This window comes from Mus caroli, unplaced genomic scaffold (genome assembly GCF_978045245.1).
Source record: "Mus caroli unplaced genomic scaffold, Mus_caroli_1 scaffold_4, whole genome shotgun sequence".
In the NCBI taxonomy this organism is placed as follows: Eukaryota; Metazoa; Chordata; class Mammalia; order Rodentia; family Muridae; genus Mus; species Mus caroli.
Genome location: NW_028227259.1, coordinates 122,290,638 through 122,304,432, shown reverse-complemented (window position 1 = coordinate 122,304,432; position 13,795 = coordinate 122,290,638). Strand labels below are relative to the sequence as shown.

Below are 13,795 nucleotides of genomic sequence, written 5' to 3'. Positions count from 1 at the left end.
AGGATGGGAGGCAGGGGCCAGGACACCATGGAGAACACTGCAGACAGGCCAGGTTCCTCCCAAGGATTGTCAGCACTTAGGAGTCCTCTGTTGGGGGTGGGGGAGTGTCCCTCTGCACTCTACTGGTTATTAGTAATCCATTGTAGTATTTGTCTGTCTTCCTAGTCGGAGTGAGCACAACAGCCAAGTCCTTGGCACAGGGATCCAAGTGTTCAGAACCATGAACTGTGTGCTGCTGAGGCCTGATCACAGTAGAGTTGGAACTTCATTTGGGAGCAGCAGAAACAGGGTCCCATGGAGGAAGAAATCCACCGACTTTTTTTTTTTTAAGATTTATGGTTAGGCGTGGTGGCCCACGCCTTTAATCCCAGTACTTGGGAGGCAGAGGTAGGCGATTTTTGAGTTCGAGGCCAACCTGTTCTATAGAGTGAGTTCCAGGACAAACCCTGTCTTGGAAAAAAAAAATTATGTATGAGTGCTCTGTCTGCATGTGCACCTGCATGCCAGAGGAGGACATTGGATCCCATTACAGATGGTTGTGAGCCACCATGTGGTTGCTGGGAATTGAACTCAGGACCTCTGGAAGAGCAGCCAGTGCTCTTAACCGCTGAGCCATCTCTCCAGCTCAATTCCATTGATCTTTGTGTATACTTACCCAGGATATGAAATTAAGTGTAGAAGGCTGTCTTGGGTCAGCCCAGCCCTGTGCTCTGGTGCCGTCTTCTGGGGCTTTGGTTGCTGGTATCTGACTGCCCATGAAACAGGGTGGTGGGACTGATGGAGATATGTGGGGGGACTGTGTCCTGCCCAGCTGAACACACTGTGCAAACCATGAATTCCTCGTGTTTCACTTAAATGGGGCTGGCTCTTGTGAGCAGTGTCTGTTGAAAGTCGTAGTTTCAGGGTGTGGAGTAACTTGTTGGCGGCAGACTGAGGGAGGCCTGGGCACAGTTTGAGCCCACTTAGCTCTGGGCCTCAGTGTTCTTCACAAACCCTCCTCCACTTGTCCAGGTGGCTTGGAAGAGCCTCGAGCACATTGGTTTTGAGTGACTAAGAGCTGGCCCTGGGAAACAGATGCACCCTTTGCTGCTGGATGTCACATGGGAGGGGACTGAAAGGCTATGTCAGGTGGGACTGGTCCCTCTGCCCCCCTTTTCTTGTGGCCTCTTGCTTTGAATAAATCTTCTCACAGAAGCACACATTAGAGAAAGCTCTAGAGTTGTAATCATTTTAAACTGGCAATTGCCCTGGTACCAAGGAGCTTGGCATGGGAGCCAGTACCATTCTCTTTTAATAAAGAGTCAGCGGCCACCTCTGACCTCCATTTTGCCAGGCATAGCATGACTGGGAAAGCACTTGGTTCTTCATGTCCCCAGCCCATGTGCAGCTGGTTCCATTCTGTCTCTCTGTGAAGAGGCCTCCTAAGTTGTGCTCCTACGGCAGCTAATGTACTGTAGTTGTCCTGTGCACACTGTAATTACAGCCATCAGTGCTGAGGTTCAGAGGCTTCCAGTGTGAGTGCTTATGACGGTGCCACTGTCATAGGAGTGTCTGAATCGGTTGAGTGTAATTGTCCTTGGGCAGCGAAGGAGACATCTGGAGCCTTTTCCACCTCTATCTCTGCATCTTCCTTAGCTCTTCCTGGCCCTTGTGGGTGAGCACACCCAGACCACGCTCAGGAGTTTGTGCAGGGCCCTCTGATGAGCAGTGTTGTCCACTGGTGACAGTGCCTGTCTGCAGCAGGGCTCAGCAGCACCAAGTTCTCTCTCTTAGCTGTCAGAGCCTGCATATGGGTCTTGCAGCTCCTGCTCAGATTCGAAATCTGCCCCTATCAGGGTGAACCGCCTGATTCTCTGCTTCTTTAGCTCTGAAGAACAGAGTTAATTCAAGTGGCTGTCTGCAAAATTCCATGTTTATGCAAATAACTGGGTTTGCCTGATGTCTCCCAGAGCTACAGTTCAGACTGTTTGGAAGGAGATGCTAAAGTCTGAGGAGATCATCTGTGTTCTGGGTACTTCACTCCCCATTACTAGTGGGGGCTGCTGGTTGGGAGGGAGGGGAGGGCGCTGCCAGTGACCTGCTCTTTCCAGACACCACTTCTTTATAGCATTAGCTGTGCATGAGGTACAGAGGTTCAGGCCCAGTGAGGATGGGCCTGCACGAATGGCCAGTGGCGGTAGCACAGAGCCCTAAGTCAGCAGGCAGGATGGGCAGAGAGCCTTGGATGCTTCTTGGAGTGACTAGGATTGTGAGTCAGTGTTGGAGGGACCTGGTTTGTCCTATGATGGGACTGGTGACAGCACTGACAAGGCAGACGTCTGTGAGGAGCTCAGGAGCCTGCGAGCCAGCGCTCAGGAGAAGCAGTGTACGTGTTTTGGTATGCAGGGGCAGTGTGAGTGCTATGACTTAGCTGTGCCTGTGAGTCCCTTTCCTGCCCCGTGGAGCCCCTGCCCTCCTCCCCTGCCCTTCTCCCCTTCCCTGTGAAGTCCTTGCCCTGTGGGGTCCCCACTCTCCTCCCCTGCCCTCCTCCCCTGCTTATTCTTCAGATGAGAACATAGCAGCAGTTGTCTTGCACAGCACTCTCCTGTGCAGCTCAAAGGTGAAACATGTTTTCCTTGTGGTGGTTGTTGCTGGTTTACCTCAGAACTCTCTGGAGAAGGCAGTGAGCTGTAGCCCTGGTCCCCCAGAGCCTGCCTTTCACACCCTGCCCCTCCTACTCTATTCCCAATGTGGCATCATGAAACACAGCATGAAGACCATGGATGTGCTGAAAGAGTCCAAACAGGGCTGTCTGCAGCAAGAACAGCTCATGGTTTCTCTTCATCTTGCTTTCCTGAGCCATGCGTCCTCCCCTCTTCATGTGGAACTGAGCCTGGAGAATAGACTCATAGTCTGGACTCCTATACCAGCCTTCCTATCATCTCTGTAGCAGAAACAAGCGGCTTAGCCTGTTCCAGTGAACAAACTGAGTCAGGTTGAGGGGGCCGAGCTGATGCATTGTTGCAGCTGTGGGGAGCAGCTCCTTCTGGGGTTCCTCATCAGTGTGGTTATCCAGATCGCTTCCTGAGGAGCCTGGACCCTGTGGGCCATGTCAGTGTGCAGCTTTAGTTATTTATGCATTGCCACAGTTAAGGACAGTTAGGAGGGGTAGTGATCATGATAGTGGCAATCCAGTGTGGGGAGGCCTCTCTACTGTGTAGTCCTCTTGACAGAGTTGTCTATACTCTGTCCTGCAGAGTGAGCTCACCCACAGGATGACCTGGGAGCTGTATAACCTACATGTTTACAGGTTACTGTAGATTCCTGGGTGGGAGGGCATGCTGCAGTGTTATAAAGAAAATGACCCTGAGTCAGGGCACTCATGGTTGTCTCATTAGGAAATCTTTCCAGACAATGGAGGCACACACCTTTAATCCCACTACAAGCAGGTAGATCTCTGAGTTCGAGGCCAGCCTGGTCTACAGAGTGAGTTCCAGGACAGCCAGGGCTATACAGAGAAACCCTGTCTCCGAGAAAAAACAAAAAAAACCAAACAAACAAAAAAAACAAATCAAACCAGCCGACTGACCAACCAACCAAAAAAACCAAATCTCGCCCTGGGTGGCTGATGGGACTGAGGGAGTAAGAAGTACTTGTCTAAAAAAGCTTGGTGTCCTGAGTCCATCTTGGAACCTGCACAACAGTGGAAAGAGAATCGACTCCCCCAGCTTGTCCTCTGGCTGCCACACAGGTATCTAGTATGCATGTGCACAGCGATACATAGACATGGGGTCTCACCAGAGGCTGGCCTTCTGTAGCCATGTCAGACATGATCATGTCCTAGGTTTCAGAGGTGACTAGATATTTTGTTTCTGCAGTGAGATTCTGAGGGAGTGTGATTAGGGCCTTAGGAACACTGTCCCTTGGAATCCCTGCCTCTCTGTACTCAAGAGGCCCCTACATACAGCTCCTTCTCCTCCACCCTCACCCTCCTTACCTAAGGGATTCAGCAGGAGGAATGTGGACTCTCAGCGACAGGCAGGGTGCACCTTCATTTGGCTACCCTCTCATCCTGAAGGCCTTAAGACAGTGGACTATCCAGGAAGTGGTCAGAGCTAAAGGCCTGAACTAGGGCCCTTGCTTTTTTAGTGGGCAGTGCAGGCACTTCATTCTCACAGGAAGGTGGCAGTGCCTGGCTCTGCCGCGGAGTCATTTGAGCAGATTCGATGTCCTTAGGGGCCCTAATGAGTTAGCTGTGCTCCTGGAGGAGGTGTGAAGAGCTCGTTGGGGCTCTGTGTCCCAGCTGCATCTGTGTCTCCGCATGCATGCCTGCTGGGATGCCAGCACGGGTCTATGGTTCTGTCTGTAACTCCTGGAGTGGGAAGGGTGAAAGGGATGGCTTGGTTATGAGGCTGGAGAGGGCATATCACACTGCTCATTCTCCTTCCCTCCCTTCCTTTCTCTTTTCCTTTGAGACAGTCTCACTATGGAGCTCTGGCTGTCCTGCAACTGTGTACACCAGGCTGGATTCGAACTCACAGGGATCTGCCTGCTTCTACCTCCCGAGTGTAGGGATTAATGGTGGTCACCATTGTGTTGTAACAGCGTGGGCTGTGTCCACAGCCTTCTGCAGTCCAGCCGACAACTTCCTTACTCAAACCACTGTAGGAACAGCGCCTCCCGCCAACCCACATGCTCCATTCAAACCACCATAGGAACAGCGCCCCCGCCAGCCCACATGCTGCCATGTATAGCCTCCAGATTTCTCTTGGAACCAAGAGCATTATTCTCTTCCAGATACACGTCAGGGGATGTGCGGGTGTGGGACACCCGCACCTGGGACTACGTGGCCCCCTTCCTGGAGTCTGAGTCTGAGGAGGAGGATCCTGGAATGCAGCCATATGTCTCCTTTGTGAGGATCAACAGCTCGCTGGCAGTGGCGGCTTACGAGGATGGTGAGTACCACCGTCCCCCTCCACCCCTCCACCCCCCCCCCCCCCCGTCTCAGAGAAAGCCTCACCCAGTGTCGTAGCTGCAGCTGCTCCCTCCTCCTCTGAGCATGCACACACTCACATAATCACTCACTTACCTCCTTACACAGGGTGTATGTATATTGGCACACACCCCTGCCTCCTTACACACACGGTTATGCACTCTGTCCTGCTTTTAAGTAAAGAATCTAGCCAATAACCCTGTGCATTAGTAGACATTGGAACATGATACCCATTAAAACTGGTGTTTAATTCATCCTGGAACCACTGAGCCGGGCATGAGTGCCAGGCATGATGAGACTGGCCAGACCATCTTAAGCAAATGCTGTGTTTAGTTTAAAATAGTAAATGTACTCAGCCTGTGTCCTCGGCTGAGTCTAAAAAGAATAGTGACAAGGATGGAGAGGTGATCTGACATATGTAAGCAGAAGCGGGACGTCAACACCAGCCTTCACCTGCCACTCACACCGTGTACAGCTCCTGATGGCCTAGACAGATCCTGAGTGCATGGGAGCAACCATGGGTTTGCAAACTGTTAGAGGAACGATGGGACACATGCATTGCTAGTGATAGAGTTCATCACACCTCTCACATGGCCTCCTGCCTGTCCCCTGCTCCCGGGCCTGATGTCCATTGCAGATTGCCAGGCAGCATCGTGTCATTTGGCACAGAGGGCAGAGCTACAGGAGCTTTTAAGGAGCTTTGTAACCACCTAATACTTAACAACGAGAATTCAGAGCTAAAAGAGTAAACGTAGAGATTTTTAAAATTGACCAGAACTTTATACTCTATTCTTGTGGTTTTAATGACAGTAGACACCTCAGATGGTCATTAGCTAAGTTGAGATTGGAGGTGTGGCTCAGCACGGTACTTGCCTGCCATACATGAGGCCCTGGGTTCAACCTCAGCATCCTCAGTGCAGCAGCAGCAGCACAGTGCATCTATGGTGGTTAGGCTTTTCCATTTTGCTTGTTGCTCTCATATATGCAGCATGGCCTCACGCTTGCTGCTTAGTCTCCAGCTGGCCTTGTAGCTTTGGAATGCTCTAGCAGCACTTCCTGTCCTGCATACTTGATTGGCACAGACACTTCCACCAATGGGAAACTGAGGGCTGGAGGATGAAGGTGTTGAAGCCATAGCTAGTGTTGTCTCCTAGCCCCGCTGTTGTTGGAGCTGAGTCCCTGACAACAAACATGGAGACTCTTATAAATCGAGCACTGGGCTCACTGTAGTTTTAAATTTTCTAACATTTACTTTTAATAAGGGTTCTTAGATGCTTTAACTTCCCTTCTAGCCCACCACCCACCAGAGGTTAGTGGAAAAGAAAGGGAATTAGGATATGGGAGAAGTGGACCTGTTTAGAAATTGTTCTTTGGAGCAACTCCAGTTTGCATTGTCAGGGAGTCAGCAGTTCAGTTCACAGGTCAGCAGCGGCAGCTCTGTCCACTTGCAAACCCTTCATGAGTATACCAGCAGTCCAGTTCAATAGGCTCGTGATAGAAACATGAGTCAGCGGACACAGCCAGGCCGCTGCCAATTGGCACAAGTCAGCAGGAGGGACCAGGACCAGCAGGGAAGTCAGGAGTTCTACACAGTACCTCTCAACAAAGTGAAGTTCAGTGAAGCTGAAGACTCCAGACCAATGAAGTGTTGCAAAGCTAGCTATGCAAGCAAGCAGTCACTCTATTTGGTCTTATTTTTACTCCCTCCAAACATCACGTGTCCTCCCATGGGTCTTGCCTCAGCAAAACACCACATAAGTCTGTCTGTCTTAGCAAAATTCCATGTGAGTCTGCATCAGCTGACATCACTGCCAGTTGGTCCGAGGAAGGGGGAAGAAGCTATAAGAAACTTATGGGAAGTTCTTTGGTGAGTTTCTCTCTGGCGTCACCACAAGCAGAGCTCAGCAATTAAATGTAAGGCCAACCAATACACGTATGTCGTTAACAGAGTCCTTCATCAGAGTCCTTTCATGTGCTTGCTTTAGCAGACCATCCTTTCACCTGTGTCTGCTTTAGTGAAACACTCCTTCACTGGTCTGCCCTTGCAAAACACCATGTGACACATCTGACTTCCCAGAGAAACCAGAGGTTTCCGCCCCAGCTCACCACATCTGACCAGCTTGCAGATAGAGCTTGAGGGAAAATATAGTGTGCTGCAAGTTAGGTGTGCACGGAGACTGCACACGGATGTGCATGCTAAGGAGTGCTCCTCCACTGCTGCTCTCGCTCGCTCAGATGGATGAGGCCGTCTTCATAGCAGTACAGGGGCAGTGTAGATATGATGAAGAACTTCCTTCATGGTAAATACTCGATAGAGGTTTTCAAAACTTAGTTCAAATGTTCCACGTTAAAACTCTAACTTATAAGCCGGGCAGTGGTGGCTCATGCCTTAATCTCAGCACTTGGGAGGCAGAGGCAGGCGGATTTCTGAGTTCGAGGCCAGCCTGGTCAACAGAATGAGTTCCAGGACAGCCAGGGCTACACAGAGAAATCCTGTCTCAAAAAACCAAAATAACAAACAAAAAACCAACCCTAATTTATTCAGAAGTGGTGAACATTTACTAGCAGCACTTGGAAGGCAGAGGCGGGTGGCACTCCCAAGTGTCAGGCCAGCCTGGTCTACTTAGTGCGATTCAGGCCAACTGGGGCTATATGGTGAGGACCTGTCTCAAAAAAAAAAAAAAAAAAAATCAGTTAAAATTTAAACAACAAAGATTGTGTGTGTGTGTGTGTGTGTGTGTGTGTGTGTCACATGTATGTATATATACATACATGGTAAAAAACAAAACCTGCTGAAAGTGCCCTTCAACTTCTAGGTGCTTTCTGCTTTTAGACCAGTGTTGTACACTCTGTGTGTCTTGTTCTTAACCCAATGACATACCTGGGTGACCTGTGTTACTCTCCTCAGTGTTGTATGGTGCCACGCTGCACACTGAAGTGTCCACCACTTCTGAATAAGTTAGGCTCTTTAAGTGACTATTTGAACTAAGTTTTGATCTGTATTCCAGTATTTACCATAAAGGAACTTCTTCTTCATACTACACTGCTCCTATATTTGTACTGAGCCATCGTCACTGGACTGAGGCGGACATGCTCGGTGTCATGTCAGGCATGCTGCTGAAGTGTCCTCAGAAATGTCCCTGTCATCTGTTAGGCTTTCAGTTTTTTGTTGTTTTATGTGTGTAGGTGTTTTGCCTGCATGTGCCGGTGTGCCATCTGCATGCAGTGCCCTCCTGAAGCAGGAGGAGGACATTGAGTCCCTGGAACTGGAGGTCCAGACAGTTGTGAGCCACCATTTAGATACTGAGAACCAAATCAGGGTCCTGTGGAAGAGCAGCCAGTGCTCCAGCCACTGAGCCGCCTCTCCAGTGCTCACTCTGGCTTTGTGGCGGAGTGACCCTGAAAGCTCACACCTATGTGATGATCCTTCTGTGCCAGCCTATGGCTCACCCAAAAGCAGTGTGTCTGCATTTGCTCTCAGTAGCAGTGTTGTAGTGAGCAGCTTTGCACAAATGTCTTCTCATATGTATGCAGGGAAGTCGGTTGCTATAGGAAGGGTCTCCAGGTGGGAGAGTACAGATCCCATGCTGTCTTCTGCTCTCCAGCAGGTGTGAGCTGTCCCTGTGTTCTTGGGTAGGGTTATTGGTGGATTTGATAGGGAATGGAACATAGTGTGGGAAGGGTTTGATAGTTTCTTACGCATACCTGCCACTTGTGGTCCTTGTGTTTCCTTTATGGTTGTGTCGCAGTTAAGTCCTAGTCAGTACTGAGTCCGCTGTGGATCAGTAGGAAGTTGACCTGAGTACCCATGGTCTCTAGCACCATGAGACAGGTCTGCTCAGGGCACGATGGCGGGCAACCACTTCGCTGTCAGGTAAGCTGAAGTCCTTCAAAACATCAGCACTGTCCACTTAGGTGTGCAGACCATTTCTCTTCCAGCACTAGCAGGCCTTCCCTGCCTTCCCAGCTGGGTCATGTTGTCAGGATTTCTGTGGAAATCACACCTTCTGGTCGTTTTCCCAACCCAGGTGGCCTTGTCCCCAGTCTCACCTGGGTGACAGACTGCCAACCCTAAGAGCTGACTCAGGTCTAAATATCCAGTGCACATTCCCTGTTCCCCTCCAAGAGCAGTGGCTAGTGCTTCTTGGGCACAACCCCTGTGGAAAAGGACCTTGTACAGTCTGCGGTGTGTGTGCAGTTTGTGGAGGGAATGACCTCCAGCCTTCCCATTGCGCCTAGGTGCTCTCCTGAAGGCACTGAGGCTCAGACCCCTTGTTGAAGCTGCCACGTCCACCACAGCAGGAGCCTCCCTGCAGGAGGACTCTAAGAGAGAGCCCTCCACCCCATCCTTTCTGGAGCTGGGCCCCAAGGAACCCCGCATGCGCACCTGGGGGCTAGGACTTGGCAAGGAGAGCCACAGTTGTGATTTTTTGAATTCCAACCCACTGGCCTCATATTTCTTGTGCCTTGTTTCCAATTGTCAGCACTGGCCCCTCTCCAGTTTGATTTTCCCACTAATTGTGCTGCACGTTACCATCCCAAAATGAATCAAATCAGAATGCTTTCCTGGAGCATTAGCTAAAGCAAGCGAAGGCTCTGAGTAATGAGCAGCTGCTAGTGCGGGGACAGCGGGGACCTTGCCAGGACTCCATCTGCTCCATGCTTGCCTGCCTCTGGCCTCAAGCCACGACATTAGGGATGGCAGTGTGCTGGGGCCCCTTTCCCACTTGAGGTTCTCTTCAGAACTCAGGCTTTACTGAGAAAGGAGATTAGATGCTTGTTCCGTGAGGGAAGGCTCTCGGCCTGTCTGCCGGGAGGTAGAGAGAATGGGCCAGACCTGGGGGCACCAGCCTCAACCTTGATGAGTCAGTGTTGCTCTCTGGGGCCTCCAGGCAGGGTGAGGCAGCTCATCTCCTCCTTCAGCACTTCAGCACTTCATGCAGTTGTTACAGTTGTCACGCACACATGCGCACATGGCCTCATTGTCTGGCTGGAGCCTGGGAATCTTTTTCCATTTCCCAGTGGATGAGCATAGGTGAGATCCAGTCTGCATGCTCCAGGGCCATGACTGACTGACTGTGCATGGAGACTCGGTACTTGGGTTTTAAACAGAGTGAGTTGTCTGATGGCTTTGCCAGTGTGTTTGATGGTGATGTCTAAATCCAGTATGCAGCTTCCTCCTTTTCTGTGACTGGTGCTGAAGCTTTAGAAATGGAACAAAATAATTGTGATGCTTGTGTGAGCTGTGAGCTGCCTCCACCTCTGACCATGGATTGTGGAGTTTTTTTCTACTCATGGGCCTTTTTCTTGTCACTTTTCCCTTAATCTGTGAGTAATCGGCTCTTGCCTGCCATCCCGACTGCCTGTGGCTCAGGAGCAGAGTACAGAATTGAAGCTCCTTTCCAACAGAAAGTGAAAACCGCCAGGCATCATCCTTTAGAAGGCAGGACACACTTCTGCAATCACACTGTCGCACAGTAGTGGGGATGCTCACGGTTTGATCATAGTCAGGGGAATTGACAGACTTAGGTGTGGGGTGACTGCTGATAAAGCTTCCATGCTGCTGGCTTGTGTTCTTCCCATAGCCACATGGTTACAGAGAGAACCAAGTCCAAGCTGCCTTCTGACCACCGCACGTGTACACACACACACACACACACACACACATACACACACACAAACAATGTATTACAAATTGTAAATGCAGAGTCCAGAGCTGAAATGGTTTAGAAGTATTTAAGACATTGAACCTTTTTATTTTTAGACAGGGTATTTCTATGTAGTCCAGGCTATCCTGAAGCTCTCTGTGTAGACCAGACAGGCCTCTGAAATGCTGAACTTTTGACACCCGGCACATCCCAAGGCCGTGGAGACTGTACTGTGTTGAGCTGCTGACCCGACTGTTGCTTGGAAGGCTTATCTTCCTGCCCTTGGAAAGAGGAGCTCAGCACAAAGCCTGCTGTGTGTGCCTGAGGCAGGAAGCTGGCAGGCGGCTCTGAAGAGAACTCTTTTGATAATATATAAGTGACTTTTATTATCCAGAGCTAATAGTGACCTGCTCTTTGAAGTGAGTTGATATTGAAGAACGCATAGTAAACCAACCTACATTGCTCAGAGTCACTCCAGATATGCTGTGTCATTCACTCTCAGTGAGCAGGTCACAGGCACCTGACAGGACGCCCCTGTCCCCAGCAGTGACACTGATTCCACATTCTGTGCCTCTCTCCCTGACACTGAACTGTACGGGGACTCTGCCTGGGCGTGGCGGTGTGGGCTCTCTGGTATCCCATGCTCACCCCACAGATGGCCTGCTCGTACAGGACCTGCTCGTACTGTCTGTCTCTCTTCTGCTCTTTACCCTTTCTAAAGTGTCAGCAAAGCAGGATGATGGGCCAAGGCAGATTCCCCACAGAGGACAACAGTTTGGAAAACCATTTTAGGAAACCCATTTCCCTTCCTGTCTGCCTCTGGAGCTCCGAGAACTGCTAAATTCAGCCTCTCACCGACAAGGCTCATTGACGCTTCAGGGTAAGGGAGAACCATCTGGCCTGTCAGAATTTTTGTTGTTGAAGACATTACTCAAGGTAAATGCAAAGATGTTCCTTGAAACAACTATAAGTAAACCCCTGCTGCCGGCCCATCTCCCATATTGGCTTTCTCGATGAGGAGGGAAGGAGCTACGCGTGCCTGTCCTCCCTTAACATGGACAGCCACCAGCCGGGATCAAGCCTTTCCATTTGATCAGGGTTTTATCAGAGTGGCAAAGATGGGACCAGAACAGTGTGTCCTGGCTGGAAGGTCAGCAGCCCTGCAGCAGTGACCACAGCTTGAGCCCTGCTTTTGAGGGTAGGGCTCCCACCAGCAGGAGCCAGTGCAAGGAGGGATGGCCAGCTGTGGCCTGTGGGTGGGGAAGGGTGAGGCCAGGGATTGTAAAGGCACATCACGTACAGTGAACATGAGAGCTAGTCTGATGGGGTCCCGTCAGTCAGATCTGGCCAGATCAGACTACCAGCCTGAGTAAGGACAGAGACAGATGATGACCCACTGGATAGTCCCCAGCCTTCTGTGATGGGAGAGAGGAATAAGAAGAGAAGGAGAGGAACACTGTGAGCTGGGGCACCAGCTCTTAAGCACATGAAGGATGCTAGGAGTAAAGCCGTTGCTGTTTGGTGAATAGAAACTAGATCAGGAGAAAAAGTAGTTTATGCTAAAACGAGCGGTAAGCACAAGACAAGATCAGAACTTCCTTTAGTCCCAAAGAGTAGCATCCATTAAAAGAGTGAAACACAGTGAGTTCCAAGACAGCCAGGGCTATACAGAGAAACCTTGTCTCAAAAAAAACAAACAAAAACAGAGTGAAACACATGTGCGGTGGGGCAGTGAAGCCGATTCTGTTGTAGCGAGGGCCTTCCTGACATTGTCACCACACACATGAAGACGCAGCAAGAGCTGCTCAGTGCAGCTATGACCTTCAGCCCCACACAGTCATGCAGCAGTAAAGGGCAAACCCAAATGGAGGGCTAGTCCGTTACATGGCTGCCCTTCTTGCTGGACGGTCAGTGTCATGGAGAGCTAGGACAGTCTCTCCAGGCTATTCTCCACTAAAGGACAGTCTGCGCTGAGCTGAACAAACCCACACTGAGCTGAGTTCCATTCATCCTGCCCTCTGGGCTCGGGGAGAGCACAGCTGAGGACTGAGCCATCTTGGCTTGGGTCTCGTGAAAGGTGTGTTCACACAGTGACAGGCATGAGGACAGAGGTCACACGGCTTCTTGTGACTTTGAAATTGTTTCAGAGTAACAAGTTAAAAGTAAAACTTTTGTCTCTTCTCAAGATTGTGCATTTGGAATTCGATTTATCCTTAAGTCTCTGTGTGTGCACATGTGTGTGCATCCATGTATATGCATCATGTGCATGCTTGTGCACAGGATCTGATGTCCCTATGCTTATGTGGCAGCGACTTCACTCACTGAAGCATTTCTCCAGCCCTTCTGTTACAAGGATCTCAAAACCTGAATAAAATACACGAAGCTGTGAGTTCCCAACATTGCCATTCCTTAGAGAACAGTAAAGGTGAAGCCCAAAGTTGCACTAGTACAGCGCCAGGCAAGGCAAAGGGACCGAGCGTGTGGGCTGTGAGGTTTGCAGACAGCTGTGGGAGCTCCAGGATGTACGGTGGACAGAAACCTGCCTAGACCATGGACACGGAGATGCTTTTATTCTTTAAACAGTCTCTTAAGAGTGAGTAGTTGCCTTGCACACCATAACAGCAGAACATTATGGGGTAGCACATATGTAGAAGCTGGGCAGAGATTCCGTAGACAAAACAAAAAACAAAAAAAACCCCACAAATTACAAAAGAAAAAACATTAACTTCATCAGAATTGAAAATCCTCATTCATTGAAGATACCACTAAGAAGTGAAAACACAGGGGGAGGCCCAGAACCCTGGCAGACTGAAGTCTCATCCAGTACCAACTCTATTCACTGCATCAGATGGTTTATATGCCACGCGTTTCCATAGAGGCACAGGAATAATGACAGCTGAAGTAGACTCCATTATCTGCTACACCTCACTCCAGATTCACTGTGTAGCTCTAGCTGGGCCTTGAACCCCCACCTCCACCTCCATAGTGCTACAGGTACAGACCTGCACCTTCATGCCTGGCCTTCTGTTTTTAATTTACTATAAATTACCCATAAAATTGTATTCTGAAAGCTGTACATGAGGGGGTGGAGAGATGGTTTACTGGTTAAGAGGACTGTTTGCCCTTCCAGGGGACACAGGCTCAGGTCAAAGCATCTGTGTGGCAATTCACAACC

General features: G+C 50.1%; 1 protein-coding gene across 1 annotated transcript in view; it reads left to right on the top strand.

Moving 5' to 3' along the window:
- Positions 1-13,795, top strand: part of Fbxw8 (F-box and WD repeat domain containing 8) — an 88,137-nt gene that overhangs the window by 36,714 nt on the left and 37,628 nt on the right. Inside the window, exon 5 of the mRNA XM_021162838.3 lies at positions 4,777-4,934. Coding sequence (XP_021018497.1) covers positions 4,777-4,934 — 158 coding nt within the window. The remainder of the gene's footprint in view (positions 1-4,776; positions 4,935-13,795) is intronic.